This window comes from Phyllostomus hastatus, unplaced genomic scaffold (genome assembly GCF_019186645.2).
Source record: "Phyllostomus hastatus isolate PE091 unplaced genomic scaffold, TTU_PhHast_1.1 phas_scaffold_129, whole genome shotgun sequence".
Classification (NCBI taxonomy): Eukaryota; Metazoa; Chordata; class Mammalia; order Chiroptera; family Phyllostomidae; genus Phyllostomus; species Phyllostomus hastatus.
The window spans coordinates 11,992,158-12,018,113 of record NW_025334009.1 but is presented as its reverse complement, the minus strand read 5'-3'; the positions used below and the strand labels follow the sequence as shown (position 1 = coordinate 12,018,113).

Genomic DNA, 25,956 nt, shown 5'->3' with positions numbered 1-25,956 from the left:
TAGTTCATGTCCATGGGCTGCACATATTACGTTCTTTGGCTTCTCCATTTTCCATACCCCTGTCTATTAACCTCCTGCTGTCTATTTTGTACCTACCATTTATGCTTCTTATTCCCTGTACCTTTCCTCCCTTCTTTCCCACCCCCTCCCCACTGATAACCTTCCATGTGATCTCCATTTCTGTGATTCTGTTCGTGTTCTAGTTGTCTGCTTAGTTTTGGGGTGGGGGGATTTAGGTACAGTTGTTAATAGTTGTGAGTTTGTTGTCATTTTACTGTTGATATTTTTTAACTTCTTTTTCTTAGATAAGACCTTTTAACATTTCATATAATAAGGGTTTGGTGATGATGAACTCCTTTAACTTGACCTTATCTGGGAAGCACTTTATCTGTCTTTCCATTCTAAATAACAGCTTTGCTGGATAGAGCAATCCTGGATGTAGGTCCTTGCCTTTCATGACTTCAAATACTTCTTTCTAACCCCTTCTTGCCTACAAGGTCTCTTTTGAGAAATAAGCTGATAGTCTTATTGGAATTCCTTTGTAGGTAACTCTCTCCTCTTCTCTTGCTGCTTTTAGATTCTCTCCTTCTCTTTAATCTTGGGTAATGTAATTATGATGCGCCTTGGTGTGTGCTTCCTTGGGTCCAACTTCTTTGGGACTTTTTGAGCTTCCTGGACTTCCTGGAAGTCTGTTTCCTTTGCCAGATTGGGGAAGTTCTCCTTTATTAATTTTTCAAATAAGTTTTCAATTTATTGCTGTGCCTCTTCTCCTTCTGGCACCCCTATGATTCAGATATTGAAATGTTTAAACTTGTCCTGGAGGTTCCTAAGCCTCTCCTCATTTTTTTGAATTCTTATTTCTTCATTGTGTTCTGGTTGAAAGTTTATTTCTTCCCTCTGCTCCAAATCATTGATTTAAGTCCGTGTTTCTTTCCCTTCACTGTTGTTCCTCTATATATTTTTCTTTACTTCACTTTGTATAGCCTTCACTTTTTCCTCTATTTTGCAACCATATTCAACCATTTCTGTGAGCACCCTGATTATCAGTGTTTTGAACTGTGCATCCAATAGATTGGCTAGCTCTTCATCACTTGCTTGTTTTTCTGGAGTTTTGATCTGTTCTTTCATTTGGGCCATATTTCTTTGTCTCAGTGCACCTGTTATATGGTAAGGGGCGGAGCCTTGGGTATTCACCAGGGTGGGCTAATCCACATCACTGTGTTGTGGTGCTCTATGTGGGGGAGGGATCCAAGAGGGAACAATGCCACTTGTTCAACTCTCTGCTGGCTTTCAGTCACTTCCCCTGCTACTCACAAGAAAATTGGGCCCTTCTGGTGCTGATTCCAGGGCAGGTAGGTTTGTGTACATTCTAGGACCCTGTGGGTATCTCCAATAAATTCTCCTGTGAGGCTGGGAGTTTCTCCTACTGCTACAACCCTCACAGCTTTTTACAGTCAGAGGTTTTGAGGCTTTGTTTCCCTGTACTGAAAGCCTGGGTTGCGCAGTCTGTCTGGCTCCCCAGTTGTTCCTCCCAGTTTAATTACATGCATATGTGGGACCACCAGGTCTGCCAGCCACCACCTTGCCCACCCCGGTCCTCCAGCCCCCTCCTTGCTATGTGTCCTCTCTGCCCTGGCTGCCTGTCTCTGCCCCTCCTACCAGTCTAGATGATTATTTCTTCTTTAACTCCTTGGTTGTCAGACTTCCATACAGTTCAATTTTCTGGCAGTTCTAGTTATTTTTGGGTTTTAAATTTGTTTTCCTTCTTTTAGTTGTGCAAGGAGGCAAAGTGTATCTACCTACGCCAGAAGCTCTATCTTGGCCAGAAGTTCTCAACTTGTATATTCTTAAAAGCCAGTAAGATGTCAGACCCGGTCCTGGCTGGTATAGTTCAGCAGATTGAGCACGGGCCTGCAAACCAAAGGGTTGCCAGTTTGATTCCCAGTCTAGGAGGGCGCATGCCTGGGTTGCAGGTCAGGTCCCCAGTAAGGGGCCACGTAAGAGGCAACCACACATTGATGTTTCTCTCCCTCTCTTTCTCTCTCCCTTCCCCTTTCTAAAAATAAGTAAATAAAATCTTTAAAAAAAAAAAGATGTCAGGCCCTGTGTTTCCCCCTTGCTTATTTCTGCAATGCTGTCTCTGACAAAATCGGCCGTGGGTGCTTATTGGAGGTGCTAACAAATTCTTCTGGGCTACCCTCCACACAGGGTTCTCAGCTGCTCTCATTCTCTCACCACTTGGCCTTGTCACTGGGATCATATTTTCCCACTGGGGAGCGGGAAGGCATTTTTGTTGTCATCAAATGTAACATTCCCAGCAGCTTCCCTCCAAAGTCAGCCTCACTGGATGGGTGTTTTTCTTCTGGGAAACTCAGGCCCACCATCTCCATTCTGGGGTTAGCGCTAACGAACACCCCTCCACATTTCCATGGACTCCGCAGGCCCCGTTCGTGGTCCTGACTTCTCCAGGAAAGACTTCCACACGCAGCCAAGATGATCTTCTGTCCTCTTAATATGGAGGACACGCCACTGAAACCGCTCTAGATGGAGCCCTACCGCAGCCTGAGCAATCAGTGAGACTAGGCAAATCTGAGCTTCACACCCCAAAACTCTCCTTGGTGAGCCCCCAGTGGGCTTCCAAAGCAGCGCTTTAGCTTCACTCGGGAACTTGCCACCTGGCCAAAAGTCACTGGTGAGCCATTCGGTACTCAGTGAGCTGAGGTCCTGAGCCAGACACGGCAGCCCCTTCAGAGGCCAACTTGCTGGAGTTCAGTGATATGAGGCCTGTCGGCCCCGTGATACCCAGATGGAACCAGGTAAGTGCGTCCATGTCCTTGCCAACACTTGTTATTTCTTATCTTTTTTAAAAAACATTTTCTTTTTATTTATTTATTTTTAGAGAGGGGGGAGGGAGAAAGAGAAGGAAGAGAAACATCAGTGTGTGGTTGCCTCTCTGGTGGCCCACATCAGGGACCCGCATGTAGCTGTCCAGCTTTCCTGACATCACGTACTGCAGAAACTGTCCTTTCCCTCAGTGTGTATCTTGGCTCCTTTGTCAATGACCCTGTGGGCATGGGTTTATTTCTGGGCTTCCTGTTCTGTTCCATTCATCTGTATGTCTGTTTTTACACCACTACCATAGTGTTTTAATTACTATTTTAAATAACACTTAATCAATGTTGTCAAATTGACATTGAAGAACTCAAACACAAAATATTTTCCACTCTGCTTACAAATGTAATAAAAACCATTCACGTCAGGATATTTGGGGTTTTTTATACTTCCCCAGAAACCAGGAGTGAGCTCGTAAAGTTATGAGGGCGAACATCCCATGTATTCACGCACTTACGTTTCTGCTTTTTGTTGGTGCCGACAAGTCACAGGGGAAAGTGAATTGCCAACCACACAGAAGGCTCTTCACTTCGTAATAGGATGTATTGACGGTTACATTTTTATTATAGGAAAGAATGCTCTTCATCTCTGCTTTAGAACACAGAGGGCTCAGGTATTGAGTCTTTTTTTTTTTAAATAACTGGGTGGCCTATTTATAAGGTGAAATTGTTAAATACAAGTGGCAATAATGTAACAGAATGACAATATGTTTGAGCACCAACTGTGGGCTTTACATCACTGAGTCATTTTATTCTTGCAAAAAGCCCCATGAGGTAGGCATGATTGTGTCCCCACGTGACACACAGGGAACCTGAGGCAGAGAGACATCACGCCACCTGCCACCATCACACAGACAGTGGTGGAGCAGGAATCCAGACCTAGACGGCCTGACTTCAGGAGCTCGACTCCACTCTGAAGGGCCAAGGCAGAGGATAAAAGTCAGAACCCAGTCAAATCACTCCCCTGTACTTTTGTGTTTGCTCATGGTACAACAGCTAAAAAGATAAGTGAGACATTTTCACAGCTGCTGCAGTTGGCTTTCCGCCAAGTTCACTACGCCCCTCTGAGAACGCAATGTCCGATTTTGGGGAGGTGTCATGGGCCACCTAGCTACACACAAAGAAGCAGAAGCAAGAAAAACACAAATGCACTGAGTCGATTTTGAAACAAGCAAGTCTAAAGGCAAACAGACCCGGGATGTTGTGGTTTGCACTATTCTTTATGTTTCTGCGCATGAAATTGCACAATTGACTTATGGGAAGAGAGCAAAACTGCCAACAGGGACGGGCTGGGGGCAGCCGACATGGGCGGAGGGAGCTTTACTTTCACAGGTCATCTGGGTACTACTTGAAATCTTGAAAGCAAATTAATTTGCTTTTTTGGTTTTTGGTGGTATTCTTTTTTAAAATAAAATCCTCTCAAAAGACCCTAGGAGCAGTCCATGATCCCAGATCAACTGTAGAATGCTACGGGGAGAGCTAGCTCCAGACCGAGGCCGGAGAGAACAATTCTTAAAACTGCCTCCTTCCTGCTCCCCGCAGGAAGTCGGCCAGGAGAAGAATCCAAGTCAGACTCATCCTGGGGACTCCAGTTTGTATTCTTTTCTTTCTTTCTTTTTTTTTTCTTGAGGGAAAGAGGGCAAGAGGAGAAAAGTAGGGATTTTCTTAAGAAACTATCACTCAAAAACTATCAAAAGGCCTCTGGAAAAATATGAAGTAGTAGCCCCAAGCCTCTCCTCCTTAGGCATCAACATAGAACAAGAAAAAACAGACCCCCCCCCCCAGCCAGCCCACCTCAGCTCTCTCACCCGCCTGCCATCAACCTGGGGCTGTCCCAGTCCACCCACTCTCCTCTGTCCATCAACTTTAAATTATGCTGCCCTGCCCTGACTGGTGTGGCTCAGTACATTGAGTGCCAGCCAGCGGACCAAAGGGTCACGGGTTCAATTCCCCGTCAGGGCACATGCCTGGGCTCCCAGGCCAGGTTCCCATTAGGGGGCATACGAGAGGCAACCACACATTAACATTTCCCTCCCTCTCTTTCCCCCTCCCTCCCCCTCTCTCAAGTAAATAAATAAAATCTTTTAAAAATATATTCTGCTACAATTTACAGCCTCATTAACACCCAACTACACAGAACACCAAAGTCAAGACAGGGATTTTAGAAGCAGTTGACAAGCCCAGCTCTGAACGGCCCTTGTAAAATTTATATCCGAAAACTCATTCCCAGCAAAAAGCAAATATCGTAAATAACTATCTACCTAATATGCAGGGTCTCTTGACTGTTTTAAAATCTATGCCTCTTGATGAGGTTTTCACACACTCACCCAACACACATGTGCCTCTCGGGAGATCTGTAACTTGCAGAACACTCCGGTGTCAGCAGCGACACCGCATCCACCCTGTGCCGGGCACCGAGCCGGGCACCGGGGGTTGACTGTGAAAGGACGACCACTATCCCACCTCTGAGAAGCTTCCTGTTCATTAGGGAGAGGGACACTAAACAATCACACGTATATTACAGATAGCAGATTTTTCGTCTTAAGAAGAAAAAGTAGGCGGTGCAAGGAAGCATATAAAAGGAGGATACAACCTAAACTAAAGGGAGCAAAGCAGGTTTCTCTTAGAAGACATTTAAGCTAAGGTCCAGAAAATCAGGAGTTAGCCCAGTGAAAAGAGAAGGTAGGCCCTGGATAGTGTGGCTCAGTTGGTTGGGTGTCGTCCTGCAAAGCAAAGGGTCACCGGTTTGATTCCCGGTCAGGGCACATGACGGGGTTGCGGGTCCAGTCCCCAGTTGGGTCACGTATGAGTGGCAACTGATTGATGTTTCTCTCTCACATCTACGTTTCCTTCTCTCTCTCCTCCTCCCTCCCTTGCCCTCTCTCTAAAAAGAAAAATAAATACAAAGAATAATCTATTTTAAAGAGAAAAAGTATGGGTGGGTGTTCAAGCAAGTGGAACAGTATATGCAAAGGCTCTTAGCTTCACAGTTCAAGAACTGCCGGGTGGGCAGGGGACAGAGTGAGGCTGGAGGAGGAGGTAAGGGCTGCATCGGATAGAGGGTCTGGGATCTTGAGGGCCATCAGAAGGTCTCGGAATTCATCTTAAGTGCAATTGGGAAAGGGCTGACCCTTAAAACTTTCCGTGATGATGAGAATGATCTATTCTGTGCTAGCCAATCCAGTAGCCACTAGCCATTTGTGGCTTATTATCCCTTTGAAATACGGCTAGTAGAACTGAGGGACTACAGTTTTCATTTTATTTAATTTTAACTGGCTTTAATTTATATAGCCGTGAGTGAGTAACTAGCGGTTACCACACCGGACGGCACGGCACTAGAGGGCTTTAAGCTGGGGATTACCAAGAACTGGTTTACACTGGCTGCAGGCCAGATGGAGAGAAATAGGCCAACGTAAAACAAACTCGGGAGGAAGAGTCAGTAAGAGTTGCTGATGAGACTACATGGGAGTCAAGGGCAGGAAAATCAACTCTAGCACTTTTAGTCAAACCCTACTTTGCATCACAGAGATAGGAGCTTTTGTTTCAAATATAAATGTATATGACATTGAACTTTCAGCCCAGCCCCTGGGAATAACCATTCCGATGCCACTAATGGGCTATTGTATATGCTCTGTGAAGTAAATAATAATGTGGGGAAATACATGCAAGTCTGAGAACGGGTCGCTTGTGACTGTCAAGGACACACCAAGGAGAAGGACAGTCTACGGGGAAAACGTGTCCTGCGAGCCAGACACAGCGTCACGAGCCCTTGACAGCGAGCGTTCCAGCAGCAGCGGCCATTGCAGGGGCCGGGTGGGGGCAGCGGCAGGCACGTAGGGCCCCCCTCCCCTCCAGGGCAGTGGGGCAGAGGCTGCCATCCCCACTCCAGGACTGGAAAAGAGGCTTCTCCACCGCAACCCAGCCAAAGTCAGGCTGCTGCCTTCTTCCATTTGCTTGTCTGTCTGTCCGTTGGTCTGTTGAAGGGGCGGGACACACAGTGGGGGAGGTGGAGTCAGCAGGAGAAGGGAGAGCAGAGGTGAGTTTAGAATGGTCTTCAAGTGCAAATTTGGGGCTCCCTCCATATACATTAGTCTGGGAGTGATTTCCTCTATAGTGCGCCTCCTCAACGGAGCCACACTGTCCCCCAAAGGGGTGAAAAGTGGTTCTAGAGGAGTGAAAACTTTTATTCTTTTTATGTACAAAGTGCAGGTATATGTGTGTGTATGTGCATATACATATACATACATATATATACACACACATATATATAATATAGAAATAGATATACAGGGTATCTGTGGTGTTAAAATTTGCTACATTAGCCAAAAAAAGTTACATGGTTGGGGGGAGGGGGCGACTACCATGAAAAAAGTAAGAAACACTGCCCTAGGGATAAGGAAACTGAGGGATGAAGAAACGTTAAAAGCAAACAAAAGACCCATTCACAGATAAACTGACTGACAAAATGTGGAATCCACACACAAGAGGGCCCTGCCTTACGAAGGAAGGAAACTGACCTAGGCGACCGACTGACACAGATGCACCTTGAGGCCGGGTGCTGGCTGAAATAAGCCAGCCACAAAAGGGACGCACACTGTGTGATTCCACCTGCAGCAGGTCCCTGGAAGAGTCAAACTCATAGAGACAGTAGAATGGCAGCCATCTGCAAAAGTTAGGTGGCTGCCAGGGCCCGGGGGGAGGAGGCAGGGTTACTGCTCACTAAGCACAGAGTTTCGGTTTTGCAAGATGAAACAGTTCTGCAGATCTGCAGAGCAACAGTGGGAACGCACTCGCCGTGACCGAGTGGCACACTTAAAACAGCCAATGTGGTGCCTTTTATGTTATGTGGGGATTTTTTTGCCACAATTAAAATTTTTAAAAAGTAAAAACAAACTGAAAGCCCAGAAAGGAAGAATATTTTTCCAGACTTGTATTTGTACTCCAAGTGTAACAAAAAAAAAGTATTCATTTTCTCTATGCGTGCTATGCCATGCCAAGATGCCCAGCACATGGCAGGGGACCAACACCTCCCCGGCTCACGGCGGTGCTGACTTACGTGCATGTCTAGGAAAGGGAAGGCAGCCAAGACACTAACTCACAGAGCCAGGTGGGCGCGCGGGCCCCACAGAGAAGGCGGCGATCGAAACCCATTCCCCCGTCAGGGTGATCATAACTCATCTAAATGTCTAATCGCTGTGCTGTGCTCCTGAAATTAACACAATACTGTATGTCAGCTGTCATTGAAAAATAAAAAATTATTTTAAAAAAACACCTCCAAATCCTTGCTCAATGTATATGTATATCAAATCATCGGATTGTACCCTTTAAATACCTAACAACTTTATTTATCAATTTTGCCTCCATAAAACTGAGGCGGGGGGAGCCTCTTCCAGAAGGCAGCACATCACGTCAGAGAGTAATCTCAAGGAGCACAAGAAAACGGACATTATGCAAATAATGTATTTGGACTTGCAGTCCAATTGTTGGACAACATGCATCAACAATTGCATGCCATATGAATGAAAAGATACCTGTAATTGGGGGGTCCTAACCCATCACCTCCAAAAGACCCAATTTTTTTCCTTTAACACCCGTTGCCAGCGAGGTGAAACATGGGAATGCGTGGTACACGCGCCGATCTTTGGTGCTCAGATCGATGAGCTTCTAACCCAGGTGACCCCATCCGGATCGATACACAGCACCCTCTTGCCCCTGCCTTGTGTCCACACACCTGCGCCCCGATTTTGATCTCTGAACTGCAGAGCAGTTTTGTCTGTTCTTGAACCACCTAATCACACAGTGGGGATTCTGCAGCCCGGTCTCTTTCCTTAAACATTGTCTGTGTAAAGACCCGCCTGTGTCACTGTGTAGGAGCAGTTCACTTATCTCACCGCTGTGCGGTGCTGCACTGCATGGGTCACACCACATTTTAGGTATCCACGTCACTGATGGGCGTCAGTTTCCAGTTTGAGGTACCTATGACTCAGGTTGTTATAAACATCCTTGCATACGTCTCCCAGTGAGTCAGCGTCTGCGTTTCTTTAGAGCACACGGCCCAGGGGTGGAACCACTGGGTCCCAAGGTGCTGTATGGCTTTGGCAGACACTCCCAGTTTTCCAGGGGGTTGGACCAATTTGCACTCTCAATAGCGGAGTGTTGGGAGCATAAATTGCCGACATTCGTCAATACTAGGTATTACCAGCCTTGTTAACTTTAACCAAGGTGGGATCTCATTGTGGGTTTAATTAGCATTTACCTGACGACTAACCATGGTGTGTGCTTTTACATAAAGATATTAGCCAAACAGACCCAAACTTAAAAGGAAAGGGTTATTTGTTTTGTTTTTAATAAGTAACCACTAAGTGACCACATGCCAGACCCACTTTAGCTCCTTTTTTATTTTTTTCAGCAATAACATCTCTGCTTGGTGGCAGGGACAGGGCTGGACTCTGACCTGGACACCCAACAGCCCTCACGCAACTCAGCAGCACACAGACGATAACAAGCTCAGGAAATGGACTTCCTAAAGAGGCTTTACAAGTGAGTGGCTAACGAGAGCTCACTAGATTCTACAGTGACAGCACGGTGTCATAGCAAAAACTAAACACAGGTTAACTTTTATGGCAGCCACTTGAACGTTGGCCCTGAGTGTCACTGCACAGTATTTATAACTCAGAGGGCTTGGAGACGACCCATTTGGCTCCAGTGAATCATCCTGGGGCCTTGCAAGTGGCCACCCCTGCCTGACGGAACCCCAGTTGCGTTTCTGTTGCTTCCTCTTTCCCCCAGAGCCGCTGGTCTGGCGGGAAGCCGACCCCACCCCTAGTTCCTGAACAGGGTCTGACGAGCAAATCCTACCTCCCCGCCAGGGACTGGTTCAGTGCTGGGTGTGGGACGCGAACTGGGCTCTTGGGACTTATAGAAGTGTTTGGTGGAAGCTTCTGGGAACATTTTTTGCTCGCTCTTCTGAACAAGCTTCCAAAGCAAAAATTTCTCTGTCATTCGGGGTGCTGTCCAGTGCAGAAGCGAGGCTGTGGCTCTAGACATGGAACGCACAGGTACGCAGCCTCAGATGTCAGCCTGGGGAGGAAGCCGACAGGGGGTGGAAGAGGACAGAGCCCGGGGAATTACAGGGAAATACGCGGGAGCCATTGGTCTGAGAGAATCCCGAGGCCTGCCTTAGTCACATAGCTATTTACATTTTAAACTAACTAAGCTAACTAAAACTAAATGCAATGGGAAGCTTCAGTGCTTCAGTCACTCTAGCCACATTTCAAGTACTCAGTGGTTGCATGTGGCTACCGTACTTGGCCGGACAGGCACAGAATATCACCCAGGCCGAGAAAGTTCTATTGGAAGAGTGCCGTTCTAGATAGCATAGTAACCTGGGTGCAACATGTGAGACATTGTTTTTCTGCTCAGTGAGCAGTGGAGGCTTTATTCCCTCACGTGTGAGAGTAACAGACATGAGGGCTGTTGCCCCAAATTTCGGCGAGCAGGGTCTCCACCCAGGGACTGGGCGTCCATGCCTCTTGCATTACCCCACTCCCACCACTGCGCGGCGTGCCGTCTTTCTATCCCGCACAACATCTAACTCACAGAGACTGATAATACCCCCTATCAGGCACTAAGTTCGCTCGGAATTGCTTCTGCACCATAGTCTGGATAGAGTGCGGGGTCACAGGTTGTGCTGAGTGAACCTGGCCTTAACTCCTCCGAGCATCCCGTTTAGTGCCCGCAGTAGCTCAACGACAAAGTAGGTGGCCACTCCGTAGCCTCCCCATAAACACAGAGCCTGACGTTTCTCTCCTTATTCCCTTAACTGAGCAAAGACCTGCAGAGCCGAGGTACAACCCAAGAAAGCTGCTGCTGCCCTGGTAAAGCAAGAGTGAAGAAAGTTTCCCGACATGATTTCGTAAAGCAGCTTGGTTATTTTATTTGAGAGGGGGATAAAATAGTTTTATTCTACGATTCCGGTCTTATCCCTGCCGAGTGACTGTCTAGAATCTTCCATGCGGCCAACTTCCCCTGGGTGTTCCTGTTAAGACTGGACTCACCTCAGAAGGACTCAAATTCTAGATCATGCGTGGAGCGTTTCACTATGTGGAGAAAAGCAGAAAGAGGACTCCTGGGAAGGTAGATTATATTCACACCGCTTTCCGATTGAATGTTTATAGGCTAAAACTGACACAGGAATAAAATAACCTGTACCTGTTCATGCTGAGGGAACAAACACAGGCTTTTCAAGGAAAAGCCAGAGTAAGAAGAAAAATATTACTGAGAACATGTACAAGTACAGGTATATATAAACTTCTCATAGAAGCTTTTTTTTAAAGCTCCTGATAGAATATCCACTAACACTCATAAAATTGCAAGACTTACATGGATTAAAAAAGAAAGAAAAAAAACACTTTTACTCAAAAAATAGTCTTGACTTTTAAAAATACCCAACATGTGTCTGCTTGAGCAAATTCACTATTGTAAATTATCAAATCCTCTCCATATTAATGAATTAATGTATATTTTTAACAAAACTTCAATTAAAAAACAGGATGTTTAAAGACATTAGTAATTCCCAACTTCATCACAAAGAATAAACAAGCCAGAATAGCCAAGATATTTTTAACAAAAAGAGAAACATTAAGAGAAAAACTTCTCTGCCATTTTAAAGTGCATTTTCAAACTCATCTAATTTCTAAGTGTGACACTGAACTGAGAGTGAGGAGACCGACGGGACAAATGGAATACACAGAAATAATGTGCACGCTACAGAAATGTCACCCATGATAATGGTGGCTTTTTAAACTGGTAAGAAAAGATTGAATCAGTTGCTACAACCGGCTAGATGGAAGAGAGTTTAAATTCCTCCTTCGTACCATGCGGTAGACCAGTAATGGACACCTGCCCACACAAAGCCCACACTCCAACCCCCAGAGCCAGCAAAAGCATTACACTGCAGGGCAAAGGGACTTGGTAGCTGTCATTAAGATTACAGATGTTAAGATGAGGAGGTTACCTGGGTGGCCTGGTGAGCCCAACCCAGTCACATGAACCCTTTACAGCAGAAAGCTTCCTCTGACTACAGTCAGAGAGACCCCGGGGAAGAGGAAGTCAGGGGAGACGCAGCAGGAGATGGGAAGTGTGGACAAGACACCCGTCACTGCAGGTCTGGCGGATGGAGAGGCCAACGTGACAAGGAAGGCAGTGGCTCTGGAGAGGCTCCTGGGCGACGGGCGGTAAGGAAACAGGAACCTCAGCCCTACAGCTGTAGGGTCTGGGTCCTGCCAACCTTGTGCATGAGCCCAGGAAAGGGTTCTATTAGGGCCCAGCCCGCCAACACCTTCATTTCAGCCTTGTGACACCCGCCGAGCTAACCCAGACTTCTGACCTACAGACAGTGAGATAACTGTGTAACTTGGTTGTTATAAGCCACTAAGTTGGTGATCACCTGTTGTGGCAACAACAGAAAACTAATACACATCATACACCAAAGTCCATTCTACATGAATGAAAAAAGATTAGTGTAAAAAGAAAAATAAGCCACAGCATCAATTGTCTAACCACTATACTGTATGCCTGAAACTAATATAAAATAGGGAATGTCAACTGTAATTGAAAAATAAAATTATTTTTAAAACCCACAGCAATAAAAAGGAATGAGCTGCTGACACGCACAGCAACATAAAGAATATCAAAAAAACGGGATGTTGAGCCAAAGGAGCCACACTCAAAAGAATACACACTTGGGATTCCACTCAGGTCAAGTTCTAGAACTGACAAATGTAAGGAACCAAAGGGAGGGAGGGGTAGCGACTAGAAAAAGGTGGCACCAAAGCACTTTCTGGGGGGATGAAAGTGTTCAATATTCTGACTGGGAGGAGGTGGCCATACAGGTGCATAAATTTCTTAAAGCTTATTGAACAGTATACTTAAAATTTCTGCCTTTTATCACAAGCTAGCATCTCATCTTCTTTAACAAAAAAAGCATTGGGACAAAGAAACCATAAAAGCACAAAGAAAAATACAGGCACACATTTTAGATCACCTTCAACTGCTCTAGGGGGGAAATTTGGTTAATACCTAATCAGTGACATGTACATATGGCCTTTGGCCCCGTAATCCCGCTTCTGGGGATCAATATTGCAGACTGATTGCACACATAGGAAATGGCAGACATGCAAGATTATTTACTGTCAAACTCATTATAATAATAAAAGACTGGGGCCAACCTTAATGCCCATCAACAGGGGACTGGTTTAATAAATTAAATGCAGGCCCCAGACAGAGCATTACACAAGCGTGGAAGGGAGGGAGGGAGGAAGGGAGGAGCATTCTATGTACTGATTTCAGAGTCTCCAAAATATATTTTTAAAAAATAAATGCAGAACAGTGTGTACACTATTCTCCCTTTCGTGCAAATTTTTTTAAAAAGGGGGGGAAGGGTTGAATATGTATATATATTCATTTTTGCTTGTATATTCATAAAGAAATTCTAGAAGTATCCACCAGAAATGAAATTATTTACCCTTACTGGGGAATGGGGTGGAGGGCTGAGTAGGAGGGCCTACTCCCTCCTTTTCTAGTTTTTGATTCTTGAATTACATAAATTCAAAAGTTTTAATACCACAAAAAATGGCATGCAAGCTTCACATTCAAGAAAGCCATTCTAATGATAACAAAGGCAGAAGCCATATAGTGATAGTCGCAAATCCATGAAAACTGCAAAACTTCTATACATCAAAAAGCCCTGAAAATAGTAGCATAACACTCAGCAGTACGATGGATGGAGAGCAACTGTCACGTGCTGCTGCCGATGGTGATGGCGGGATTCAGTGTTGAAGCTTCCCTCTATAGAGGTGTTAGAGGCGCTGGGAATTTATTCCACAACCCTACTCCATTCCAGCCCGTGATGACACTCACTGCCTCGTTCTTTATAAAAGCAAAAACAACAGAAATCCAAAAGCGCAACAGCCGGGTTTTATATTTTTTTAAAAAATAGTACAGCTTAGTACAGAACACCATACACTTGTTAAAAACTATAAGGCAGCCTGGTTGGCGTAGCTCAGTGGATTGAGCTCAGTCTGTGAACCAAAGCATCGCAGGTTCAATTCCCAGTCAGGGCACATGCCCGGGTTGCAGGCCATGACCCCCAGCAACCACACATTGATGTTTCTCTCTTTCTCCCTCCCTTCCCTCTCTAAAAATAAGTAAATAAAATCTTTAAAAATTAAAAAAAACTATAAGGCAGATCTAGATAAAGAGGAAGAAATGTAAAAATATGCAATTAAGATGAATAAAGCAAGTTGGAGGACAATTTGTAGTGCAACTCGAAGAACTTAAGGACATATCTTTGTGTGCATGTGTGTGCTTGTACTTTTGATCGATGAGGAGAATTTCTGGAAGGACACTTACGAAACTAACGAGAATGGTAATCTTTGGGAAGTAGATCTGGGAATCGGGAGATCACCCAGCAACCCTCTCTGAATACGTTCACAGAATCACCCAAATAGAAAGGATTCAATAAAGTGAGATACTGGGACTAAACTTCTGGAGCAAGGACCCCAAAGCTCAGAGGTTCGAAGGCCTGACCACGGTCACAGAGCGGTGAGTGAGCACAGGAGGTGAACCCCAGGTCATCTCCAGCACAGCCCCCCACCGTGGCTCCCCGCTCCACACGACCCAGGGGTGGACAGGAGAGCCAGGACCAGAACCCAGGTCTCACCCCGGGTCCAGATGACTCGGGGCGCTCATATCAGCTGTGGTGGTCCCTGCATGTAATTTGAGTGTAAACCCTGAAACTTCAACAGAACCTTTGCTTTGTTGACTCAACAAAGAGAAAATATTGGCTAAAAACAGCCCAAGTATTTGCCTGTTTTCACAGGGCTTTCCGGAAATCACCAGTCAGTTGGTTAAGCAGTTGTAGCTAAGACAATCAGCGAGACTCAAGGTCTTGGAGGAAGGGCGGGAGGAGTCAGGGCTGGCACATCTGAAAATGGCCTCAAGTCGGTCTCTGGGATTGTCCCTTTGGGGAGAAGGGCTCTCGGCACCTGCTCACAGGCCCTAGGAAACCCTTTTCAGCTGGAGGACTGTCACCGTGGTAATCCATCACCCACTGGGATGGCTGCTCAGCTCGGCACAGACACCTGCCCAGGGGAGGGCCAAGGTACACCGAGGCAGGCCCTCGGGCGAGATCTAAGCAAGCATCACAACCTGCAGGCTCGTGCCCCTCTGCAGGAGTATTTGAACTGGCACTTCTGGAGGAGTTCCTCCTGTGGAGGCAGCTGAGGCCGGAGGCTCCAGGAGGAGTGGCCTTGCCCCTACCCTGCAAAAAAGCCACTTTGGCATGAGAGAATCCCATACCCAGAGACAAGAGAGGCAGAAAGCGGGGTGCCACTGCCTCTGAGGCCAAGCTGCTCCCTGGCCCCTTCCCTAAATACCAAAGACATCAGCAGCCTTCCAAAAGGTTCCTCTTTTTGCTTAAGCAGCTCTTCTCTTTCATTCCCTAGAAAGGAAAGGACAGGGGTGTGCCCATTTCATCTCTTCCTACCACTTCGCATTAAACACGGCCGCTCTCAGGGCCCTCCTGCCCCCATCCTCCGCTGGGTCTCCAAAGCGCCGTGCTGGACCTTAGTTTTTCTGCTTTCCCCGTTCGACTGAGCTCCTAAGGCAGAAACTAAGTCTCACTAAGTCTTGTTATTTCCACAACCGGAGGGCTCAGCGTCATTGCATGAATAAATGATTTCCTGGCTCTTGACTTATCAGAGGCAGACGATTAAAGCTGGAGGAACTGGAAAGGAAGAAATGTTTTGGGGGGTGGCGGGTTCATTTCACTGGTGGTTTTGGGTTTCTCACCATCTCCTGGAAAAGCCAAGAAATGCTGAACTGTCAGCTGCTCCCTTGGAAGACACAAATTTAACGAGAGCCAACCATACAAAGCACAAACCAGAAACCACCAGACAGATCCAACCAAAATAAAACTGCCACGGCGACTGGCTAGTCTGGGGAAACAAAGGAGAGAGATGTTTACACATTCATAAGCACCTGTTGAGAACTCGATGGTCAGCAAAAAGCGCCACATATTCCCGTGTGAAATTCCAGGCTCAGGGATGCAGGAATGCTCAAAGCAAAGAACAATCCTGCAGATCGGTTTGGAGCTGGCAAGCGGTGACATTTGCACACACAGAAAAGAAATCAAAAGGAACCTAAATAGAGCTGCTCACTCTTTATTTTGCCAAATATGAGCGTCTTTTTTTAAAAAGTGTACCATCTTCTCTCCCCGAGATTTCACAAAAGAAGGGATATTGTAACTACCCCCCAAAAGGAGGAACATGGAAACTCGGACTAAAGAAAGCCATTCTCAAGGAAGGGTGAGCTGAGACTCTCACAGCACCTTCTGGACTTGGATGACGTACAGATGGTTCGGACTCTGAAAGGCAGGTCTGAGTCCCTAAAACCTCGCCAGGTCCCTGGAAGATGCTCAGGAAATATCACGAAGGAAAAAGAAAGATCAGTGTCAACTCCTGATTCTGCAGTGAAGTGTCAATCACTTGACCTCCAAAGAGAAGGGTCATAGGGAGGCCTCCTCCCGGTTGGTGGCCGGCGACGGTCACAATTTCCCCTCCGTGTGTGCCACAGGCTGGCATTTTTCCATTCTACTATCTGAATGTAAGGAGTCTGAGGCAGCTGCATAATAACAAGTAAATTTTATTGAGCATTTACTATTTCCATATAGTAAGCTCTTCTCGGGTATTTTCTCATTGAATGTCCCTAAAATGCCAGTGAGAGATGTGTAATTGTTACCAGAATGTCCCAGGTCAGAAAACAGGTTTAATCGAGGTAAAGGGACATTTCCAAGCAAGGCACAAATCCAAGTCTGTCCCCAAATCAGTGTTCACAAGCCCTAGGAGGGATGAATGGAACAAAGGGTGAGGGCAACTGGAGAAAATGGGAAGGATGGCCTTTCAAATTAAAATCAAATCCCTGCAACAGCAAACCCAGAGAAAGCCCCAAAAGTTAGCATTCCACTCTGACTCCAGACAGACGAGGAAGTTAAGGATCAGCCAGCACAGGTTGCTCGTAAATCTTGACTCAGCATCTGTGCTAAATCCAGGCTGCCCAGCAAGCACCGCATTCCTGTCATATTCTCCACTCGCTGCCAAAGCACCTGGGAGCTATAGACGATTACAAGGTTTGCAAAGTCTGGAGCAGCCCCAGAGGGCACAAAGCCCTCCCGCGGCAGCCCTGGAACAAAGGTGCTTTCCCATTCAAGGGGGGGGGCGGGGGGGGGGGGGAGGGAGGAACCTTGAGTTGAACAGCAGCATCCTCTCCTCCAGCTCCCTCCCCAACCCCCTCTGTGATATTTTAAATGCTGATTGGCCTCCATTCCACCTTCCACCCTCCCGACCAGAATAAGCTACTTCTCCCTCCCTGAATGGAGGGCAAGACAAGCCCAGCGAAGAGGCTAAAACACCATCCACTGTGACATGGGGAGGACAGGGGAGGGGTTCAGAGGTGCCCTGGAAATCCCCATAAAAAAGTCTCCCCCAGACAGGAACCCCTGAAGGGCAGCCCCTGAGTAGTGCTGGAAGAATCTGAGTTCTAGCCCCAGTTCTAACACTAGCTAACAAGTTTCCTGAAAACACAGGGCCTTGAACTTGGCCTTGAAAAAAGTGGCCAGATGGAAAGATCTATTCATCTACACTCCCAGCCTTCTAAATAAAACTCAGAACTGTTCAACACACACACACACACACACACACACACACACACACACACACACTTTTCATGGCTCCAAACTCTCTGTAGAATAAAGCCCAATAACTCAGATTCCCATTCTAAGTCCTACATACACACACGCACCCACCACTTACCTTTCCAACATTCTCCAACCCTGCGTGCCCCACAGTGTGGTCACCACGTGCAACACCAATGCACCTGGCTGCCTCCCTCTCACGTGCCTCTGCATGGCAACGCAGCAGGGCTGGGGCTGGTGCCAGGAGGAGGACAGACGGATATGGATGTGTCCCCCAATAGAAGAGAAAAATCTAGAAGCCTGGGATCAAGCCTCACTTTACCTCTTCCAGGCCTGGGGTCAGGTACGCAATTCACTCAACTCTAGGCCTCGGCTTCCTTACTGGAAAACAGACGGTGTCCCCTATGTGACTGGACTCCCGTCTCTTCAGTCAATAGACAAGTACCGAGTGCCGAGTGCTCCGCTGAGTGCTCAGAACATGCGAGAGAGCGAGACCAACCCAAAACATTCGTGAAGTTTACATTCTAGGGCAGGGGATTAGTCATAATATTTCTGACAGAATTAATTAAGATAATATATGAGCCCTGGCTGGCGTAGCTCAGTGGATTGAGCTCGGGCTGCGAACCAAAGTGTCTCAGGTTCGGTTCCCAGTCAGGCCACATGCCTGGGTTGCAGGCCACGGCCCCCAGCAACCGCACATTGATGTTTCTCTCCCTCTCTCTCTCTCTCCCCCCTCCCTCACTTCCCTCTCTAAAAAATAAATAAATAAAATCTTTAAAAAAAAAAGATAATGTATGAGACACACTCAACATAGAGCCTGGCACAGGATCAACTACTACTACTATTATTTCATCATCATCATCATCATCATTATTATTTTGATGTTTAAAGTAAAGCCCTTCGCTCATCATTATTCTTAAAAAGAAGCTGCTTCCTTTACCGGGAATGCCTGTTTCTCCCTCCTGGCACCCCTCCATCTGCCTGCTAGAAGTTCTTTTCCTCGGTCTACACATGGCCCCACACTGACCTCCCACCTCTCCCCCCGGAAGGGTGTAGGGGCTGGGGACGCTCTTGGAGCGCCTGCCTGCATCTCCACGAACCCTCTCACTCGGGCCGGCATGGCATGCACTCTGCTCTGCCCCTGTTGGCAGTGCCCATGTCTCATATGAGGACATCCTCCACAGGACCGGGCCCTGAGCTTTGTGAAAGGTGACAGTCCCCTGAAAAACAAAAAGCGACAAGAGGTGACAAGGGCCAGGCACTGAGGGGAGAAGAGAAGGCATATTAGATAGAACCTCAGTAGTTGGCCAAGGAGTTCAGACATCAGTGAGCCGTGGAAGTCACCAAATTTTGAGCCTCTGGGTAGGGGGGGACCCAGCCGGGCAGAGGATGAGCTGGCCCATGGGTGACATAAGAAGAGTGCCCCGCAGGCCACAGCTGGACAGGAGGCTCATCCCAGTTCAAGGCTACGACCCGGGTATCCTTGTCTCAGTGGATCAAACTGCCCACTGGGATTCTCTCCGTTCTCCGTGCTGTGCGCTCTCCTCCAAAATGGCCTGGCTTCCTCTGACGGGGAACAGAATATGATACCCCAAAATATGTCTCTTTGGCACATTGCTTATTTTGAATTAAAGGTACTGAGAAACAGCCAGGGCAAGGACGCCCTGACCCTACTCTGTGAGATAAGTCTCCCGTGAGATAGGAACTCCCCCTGTGCCAGGAGGTAGAAGGCAATCTTCCACTCCAGACGGGGAGTGGAGGGCAGACAAGGCTGTGTAAACAAACCTTGTTACTTCTTCCCTGATTTACTGCCCCCGACTCAGACTCACACCCCTCGGTTTTGTCACTTTTCCACCAACACATTGTTTCTTTAGAAAAGATATAAAAGCTTCTCACCCTGCTCACTTCTTGGAGTCTCATATTTTTATGGGCCTCCCCCACATAAAATTATGTTTATTATTCTCCTGTTAATCTGTCTTCCACCAGCTTCACTATTACAACAGCCCAAGAACCTAGCTGGGAAGAGGGGGAAATTTTCCACCCCTATGCCTCCAAAAGGTCATCACCATTTTCTAGGAATAGCAACCCTGCCCCATTCCAGACCCTGCCCCCCTTGCAGGAGGACCCGGTGCTTTAAAAAAAAAAGACAAACTTCTTGATCTAAATGCCTTTGGAACTTCAAACACAGAGGTAGCTAACCCGACCCACAGCTCGGCCCTGGCAGCCACACAGGTGCTCCACCAGCTCACGGGGCTCACAGGAGCTCAGACGCACAGGCCACGGTGAGCTCAGGCGGGCACTGCCTCCGCACCACCCAGGCAAAAGAGGGAGTCGAGGGAGGTAGGCTGGGTCAAGGTATCATAGGTAAGGCTGATTCACGCTTCCAGATTTCCCACAAAAACGAGGAAACAAGGCACTGCTTAAACACAAGGAAGTGAAGCAATGCTTCCTTGAGGAATTCAGACCAAGAACAATGTCTGACCAGGCAGCATGGACGACCTCGCTGATGAGAGGAAGAACCCTGCTCTTGGCTTAAGCACGCTGACATTTGGGGGTTCCAGCGGTGCCTGTTTACCTGGTTCAATACTTTTTTTAAAAAAAAATGTTAAACCTGAATGTTCTCCCTGCCACCGCCACTGTCCCCGCCATCCCCCTCTGCTGTAACTTAAAGTAGTGTCATCTTTGCTACAAAGACAACTTCCCTTCAAATTTCTCTTTCATTTCTTAGGGCGAGGATTGTTTGACCTTAAGAACCTCAGGCACCACACTAAGGAAACCGGTTACAAAAGCCACGAGTCTACGGTCAGCACGTCACCGGCTGGGAAACGGAAGGCAAGGCATTGACCTGTCAGCCGCACTTCCCCATCCGAAAGGGCAGCGGACGGCTTATTCTTCAAGGTCAGTTGAAACAATGCCACGCTCTCCCGTGACAATGGCCGGAGGCCCACACCCCAACCTCCACTTCAGTTCTTCAAAACATCCAGGGGTGCTTTATCTTCCCCACCCAAACGCGGGACTTGCAGGCTGTACTCTGCTAAAAGAAACTTCACCCCAAGAAACACAGATAGGCGTGAGAGAGAATATACCACAGCGATGGGCCTTTGGTATCAGCCACAGGAAAACAGAACTCATCAGCAAGTTTAAGAATCCCACAAGGGCAAAGTGTCTATTTGCTCCCTGAGAGCAACAGGCTGGGAAGTCAAGAGAACTGGTATCTAATCCCGGATCCACCACTAGTGACTAACAGGCGATGGGTCTCAGTTTCGTCACCTATAACATGCTCATGGCCCGGCTCCTGACACTGCAGGTGTGAAATTCTGACCAGGGACTTAAAGAATCCCCTTCCCAATTTATAAATCCAGAGTTTGTGGCAGGCTTGCAGCACTCTCCTTCTTTCCTTCTTTAAAAAAGAGAAAAGCCCTGGCTGTCGTAGCTCAGTGAATTGAGCGCGGGCTGCGAACCAAAGCATCACAGGTTCGATTCCCACTCAGGGCACATGCCTGGGTTGCAGGCCAGGACCCCCAGCAACCACACATTGATGTTTATCTCTCTCTTTCTCCCTCCCTTCCCTCTCTAAAAATAAATAAATAAAATCTTTAAAAAGAGAGAGAGAAAAGAAAAAAACGAAAAAGGAAGGCATAATGGCAAGGAATCATTATTCTCCCCCTTTCTCCCCGCCCCCAACCACCAGCACCCACGCAAGGCCCATGGCCAGCAGCCAGGCGGGTGTGGGCAGACAACCAGAGTAACCAGAAGCATCCTCTAGCCTGCCTTGGCAGATGCTGCTGGTGCGAACCACACAGCCTTGTCCTGTGGTACTCTCACTACTCAGGCAGAAATTTCCCTACTCGGTATGAATACCAGCCTCCAGCCATCCAACACTATCTCCTCCCTCCCAGAGTTCCTTCCCAGGGAAAGGCTGAGGTGCTCCCCGGCCTGCCTGGAGATTTCCAAAAGGGAGCCTGCAACTGCCACCTGAACCAGTTCCAGGGGTGTCCAACCCTTGGCCCAGGATGGCACTGAATACAGCCCAACACAAAATTGTAGATTTACTGAAAATCTTTTTGTTTTGTTTTGTTTTGCTCATCAGTTTTTGTTTGTGTTTGTGTATTTAATGTGTGGCCCAAGACAACTCTTCTTCTTCCAGTGTGGCCCAGACATGCCAAAAGGATGGGCACCCCTGGAGGCCTCAAGTTAATAGATTATAACTAGCTTTAAAAAATAATAATAATAATAAAGAAACAGAAAATGTTATTGTGCCTCACCCTGAGAAGAGAATAAGTATCCTATACTGGGAAGCCCCTGCTCAGTTTTATCCTTATATACGTGTGTGGGTGGATGTGGTCTCTCTTGCTGGTCTTGGTCAAAAGGAGACTGAGAAAACCATATGCCTGGAGGAGTGTGATCTGACTCCACCCACCAAAGCCACACACCCCAATCCCACCTCCATCCCCTGTGGAGGATGCAAGGGCCAGCCAACCGGACAGAGAACCCAAGCACCCATCCTGCAGCTCCACAAAACAGGGCTGACTGGTGAACACTTGGAACAAACTTCTCACTCTCCTTCAAGGTGGTAGAACTTCCTACCAGGTTCAAAACAGGATGCTCAACGAAGGACAGAGCCTAAGAAGGGTGCCTGCCACCCGGGAGGCTCAGCGTGGGGAGAACCCGGGTGCTGGGTATGCAAGCCCTTTGCTCCCTGGTATTTCTTCCAGCTAAGTATTGATTGAGCTAACAGCAACGGGGCTGGGGACTAGACACCTCAGGGTCCCCTTCCTCTCTCCTCTTTTAAAAATCATTTTCTTTATTATTCAAATTGCCCATCTCCCAAAGAATTTTCACCGCAGCACCAAAGCTTGCGGCCACCCAGAAACAGCCCCAACTAGGAAGCGGGCTGGCCCTCCCTGCACGCTGAAAGATAGGCGCTCTTCAACCGCGTGGCAAACGCTCAGGGCTTCCCTTGAGTGCACCTCCCCCCGCACCCCCCAGGCTCCAGGCTCCGAGCCCAGGTTTGAAAACCGCCGAAAGCAGAAGCCTGGGCTTTTGGGGACTCCCCTTGTCGGCCTTGGGCCCCTGATGCACCCGCACCCTACACTCGTTTCGCTGAGGACCGTGGGCGGTGCAGCCCCTTTCGGGCAAGCCCTGCTCACGATCGGGAAGGCTGGGCAAGAGGCCTTCCTGGGGCTGGAATCGCGGTCCTCTCCCTGCCGGGAAGTGGTCACTCTCCAAGTTCCCCGCAAATCCCGCCCCACTCCCGGGCGCCCGCCAGCCCGAGTGCGTGCCCGGGGGCGCGTCCGCTGGTCTTCTCATCAGAATGAGCTGGTGCCCCGAGGTCCCCCACCAGGAGATGGGAAGGGGCCCCGGGAGCCGCAGGTTCGGTCCCCGGGTGGGGGACGAGGCCCGCCGCGCGCCGCCGCAGTCCTGTCGCAGCGCGCGCCCTAGTCCCCCGGGGCCCGGAAGGCCAGAGCTGCTCCCCGTCCGACCCCACGCGACAGGCCCGGGTCTGCACCTGGAGGAGTGCGGGGCACAAGCGGATGGCCTGCTCGGCCTCCGCCTTGGAGGTCCCCAGCCCCAGCACCGCCGCTTCCCGCCTGGAAGAGGCGCGGGGCCCGGAAGGCCGGCGGCTCCCCAGCTCTTCCCGCGCGCGTACGCACCTAATTGCCCGTGGGTCCCACATGGCTGGGGCCTGAGGGCCCGCACCGGGGCCGCAGCCGCAGCCGCCTCGGGAGCCGCTCCCCGGCGGGCAGGGCGCGGCGGGCCGTGCGGAAGGAAGCACGAGAGCCGCGGCGCTGGGCAGGGGCGGTGCGGAGCAGCGGCCGCGCGGGGCCCCTGCTCCCGGCGGCGCGGCGCCCGAGCCGTGATGAGCAGGGCGGGGGCGCGGGGACCCCGGCGGCCAGCTGTGTGCAGCCGCAGACCTATTCCAAGTTTCCACGTAGTTGCAAGGGCCCGAGGACTGTCACGTGCACGTCGCCTCTGGGTGGGAGGGGGTGTTTGCCAGTGTGTTCAGAAGAGGCGTTTCGACGTCTCTCGCGGAGCAGGGGTGAGGGCAGCCGTGGAGTGGCTGTCGGTTGCCTTTGAAAATCGGGTGCCTCGGGCTGGTCACCACCACCCGGCGCGGAGCACACACACCCACTGATACGTTTCGGTCTTCGGGGAACTCCGCTCGCCTGGGCCGGGCCGCCGCGATGGCCGCGGGAACGGAGGTCACGGTGAAGACCAGGGCCCGGACTCGCCCGTGCCTCCATCAGTCCCTGCGACAAAGAAACTGCGGGTCGCCGAGCCGGCCCGCCGCTCCCACTTCCTGCGGCTCGCAGGCAACCCTGCGCAGGATGCCGGGTGCTTACTCGGAGCTCGACCCTCCGTTCTCGGGAAGCTGAGGGTGCCGGCGAAGAGGCTATCGAGGCCGCGGGCTTCTCAACGTTGACAGCCGTGTTCGTGGAGCCCACGGGCGCAGCAGGAGGCTGCAAGGAAGCCCCGGGAAGGGCAGCGTGGGTACTGAGTGGGCGGATGGTCAGGCCAACCTCAGGCTGCCATGTCCGCGTGGATCCAGCGCTGCGAGCGGCCCACCCTCTCGCTCACCGCCCCTGTGGGGTCCTCAGTTTCCCCGAGAATCCTTCCCCACGCCAGCCCCCCTCCCCCAACCAGGGACTGGCTGGATCAGACAGGGAGGCGAGGCTCTAGTTCACACTGCCTCCTGGTGGTTCTCGCTTCCTTCGGAGGAACCACGCGCCGGACCCCAGCAGCCTGGAGGAGGACCCCACGGGGCTTGAGAGACAGCGCTGTGTCCTGGGAAGTGAGGGCGTGAGGACAGCGAGCACTGCGCGCAGTCGAGTACTTGTCTGCACTGCTTACTCGGAGTCAAGAACTAGCCTCTCAGTCTAGCCAGTGGACTCCGGCCTCTGGGGCCTCGCCTCCCATCTCCCCTGTGCGTTCAACTTGCCCCAACATCGCTGTGCATCACTTGCCGTTCAAAAGCTTTCGAGGGGCATCCCATTGCCTCCTAAAGACCAGAGTAGGTAGCTGGGCATTTCGGACGCGTGACAGTTTTATCCTCCCCTTCCAGGCTTAGCCTCCGGACACAAACACTGTATTCCACTGGTTCCCAAACTCGGCTAAACACTGGAATCGTCCGAGGGTCTTTGAAAGTTACTGACATCTGGCTCGTTACTCCCAGATGGTCTGATTGAATTGGTGTGGAGTGTGACGTAGGCATGCGGAACAACAGGGGCCTTTTTAAAAGCTCCTCGAGTGATTATAGCATGATACAAAGTTGGGGCAACACTCCCAGTCTTCCAATAGTTGGAGTCACTATTTCCCAGCCATCATCGGTCCTCGCCCTTTTAGGAGACTTTACATGTCCTTTCTCCAACGCTTTCGAGACATCTCCCAGTTCTGTGTTTAGGGAAGGCCCATGCCACCTCTGCTGGTGTATCTCTTCTTTTCAGCCGGCTGGGGAGTCTACTTCCAGAAGGTCTAGCCAGCTTCTTCCCTGGGCATCTCAGAATCTTTCTGTCATACTTCTTCCTCGGTATCTTTTACCAAAGTCCTCTGAGCAGTCACGTCAGCTCAAAACGGTGCTTGAAACAGTCACGTCTTTCTTTTTAAAAACTGTCTCTTTCTGATCTTTTTATCAAAATGATATACTCTTACAGCTAAAGGAGCAGTTGCCCCTCACACCCGACTTCCTCCCCAGAGGCAACTTTTCTCTCTGTTAACTGATCAGTTGATGGCTGTGTCAGTGTCCCTAAATAACACTGCTGCTTCTTGTCATTGGGTCCCCGCCCCGGTTTTATGCATCATCAGGTAAAAAAATAATTTTAGGCTGTGCTGGTCTGAAAACCTTCCCCCTCCATATAGTTTGCCTGGGTATAAAATTCTAGGTTGGAAATCATTTTCCTTCAGAATTTTGAAGCTATTAATTACTCCAGTGACCACTAGTTCCCAGTACTGCTATTGAGAATTCTGAAAACATCCAATTACCCCTTTTATGTGACTTCTCTGGGGTGTTTTTTTGTTTGTTTGTTTGTTTGTTTTTTAAATTTCTGGAAGCCTGAAATAGCCTCTTTTTCTCCCCAATGTTTAAACAATACGCAATGATGTGCTTCAGTGTGGACCCATGCATCCATTCCACTGTGTTTGGATGGGCTCTTTCTGTCTTAAAACTCAAGCTCTTTAGGTCTGGGAAATGATCTTGAAAATTTTTGTTGGTTATTTCTTCTCCTCAGTGTTTCCTACTTTATCTTTTTGGAAATCTTCTTATTCCCATATTGAACTTCCAGGATTGTCCTTGTGATAGAGTCCCCTACTTTTCAA

General features: G+C 48.9%; 1 protein-coding gene across 1 annotated transcript in view; it reads right to left on the bottom strand.

The window, feature by feature from the left end:
* The window catches only part of TRANK1 (tetratricopeptide repeat and ankyrin repeat containing 1), a 96,789-nt gene extending 72,746 nt beyond the window's left edge, over window positions 1-24,043 (bottom strand). The window contains exon 1 of the mRNA XM_045856592.1: window positions 23,298-24,043. Coding sequence (XP_045712548.1) covers window positions 23,298-23,320 — 23 coding nt within the window. The 5' untranslated portion in view covers window positions 23,321-24,043. The remainder of the gene's footprint in view (window positions 1-23,297) is intronic.
* Between the last annotated feature and the right edge of the window lie 1,913 nt (window positions 24,044-25,956).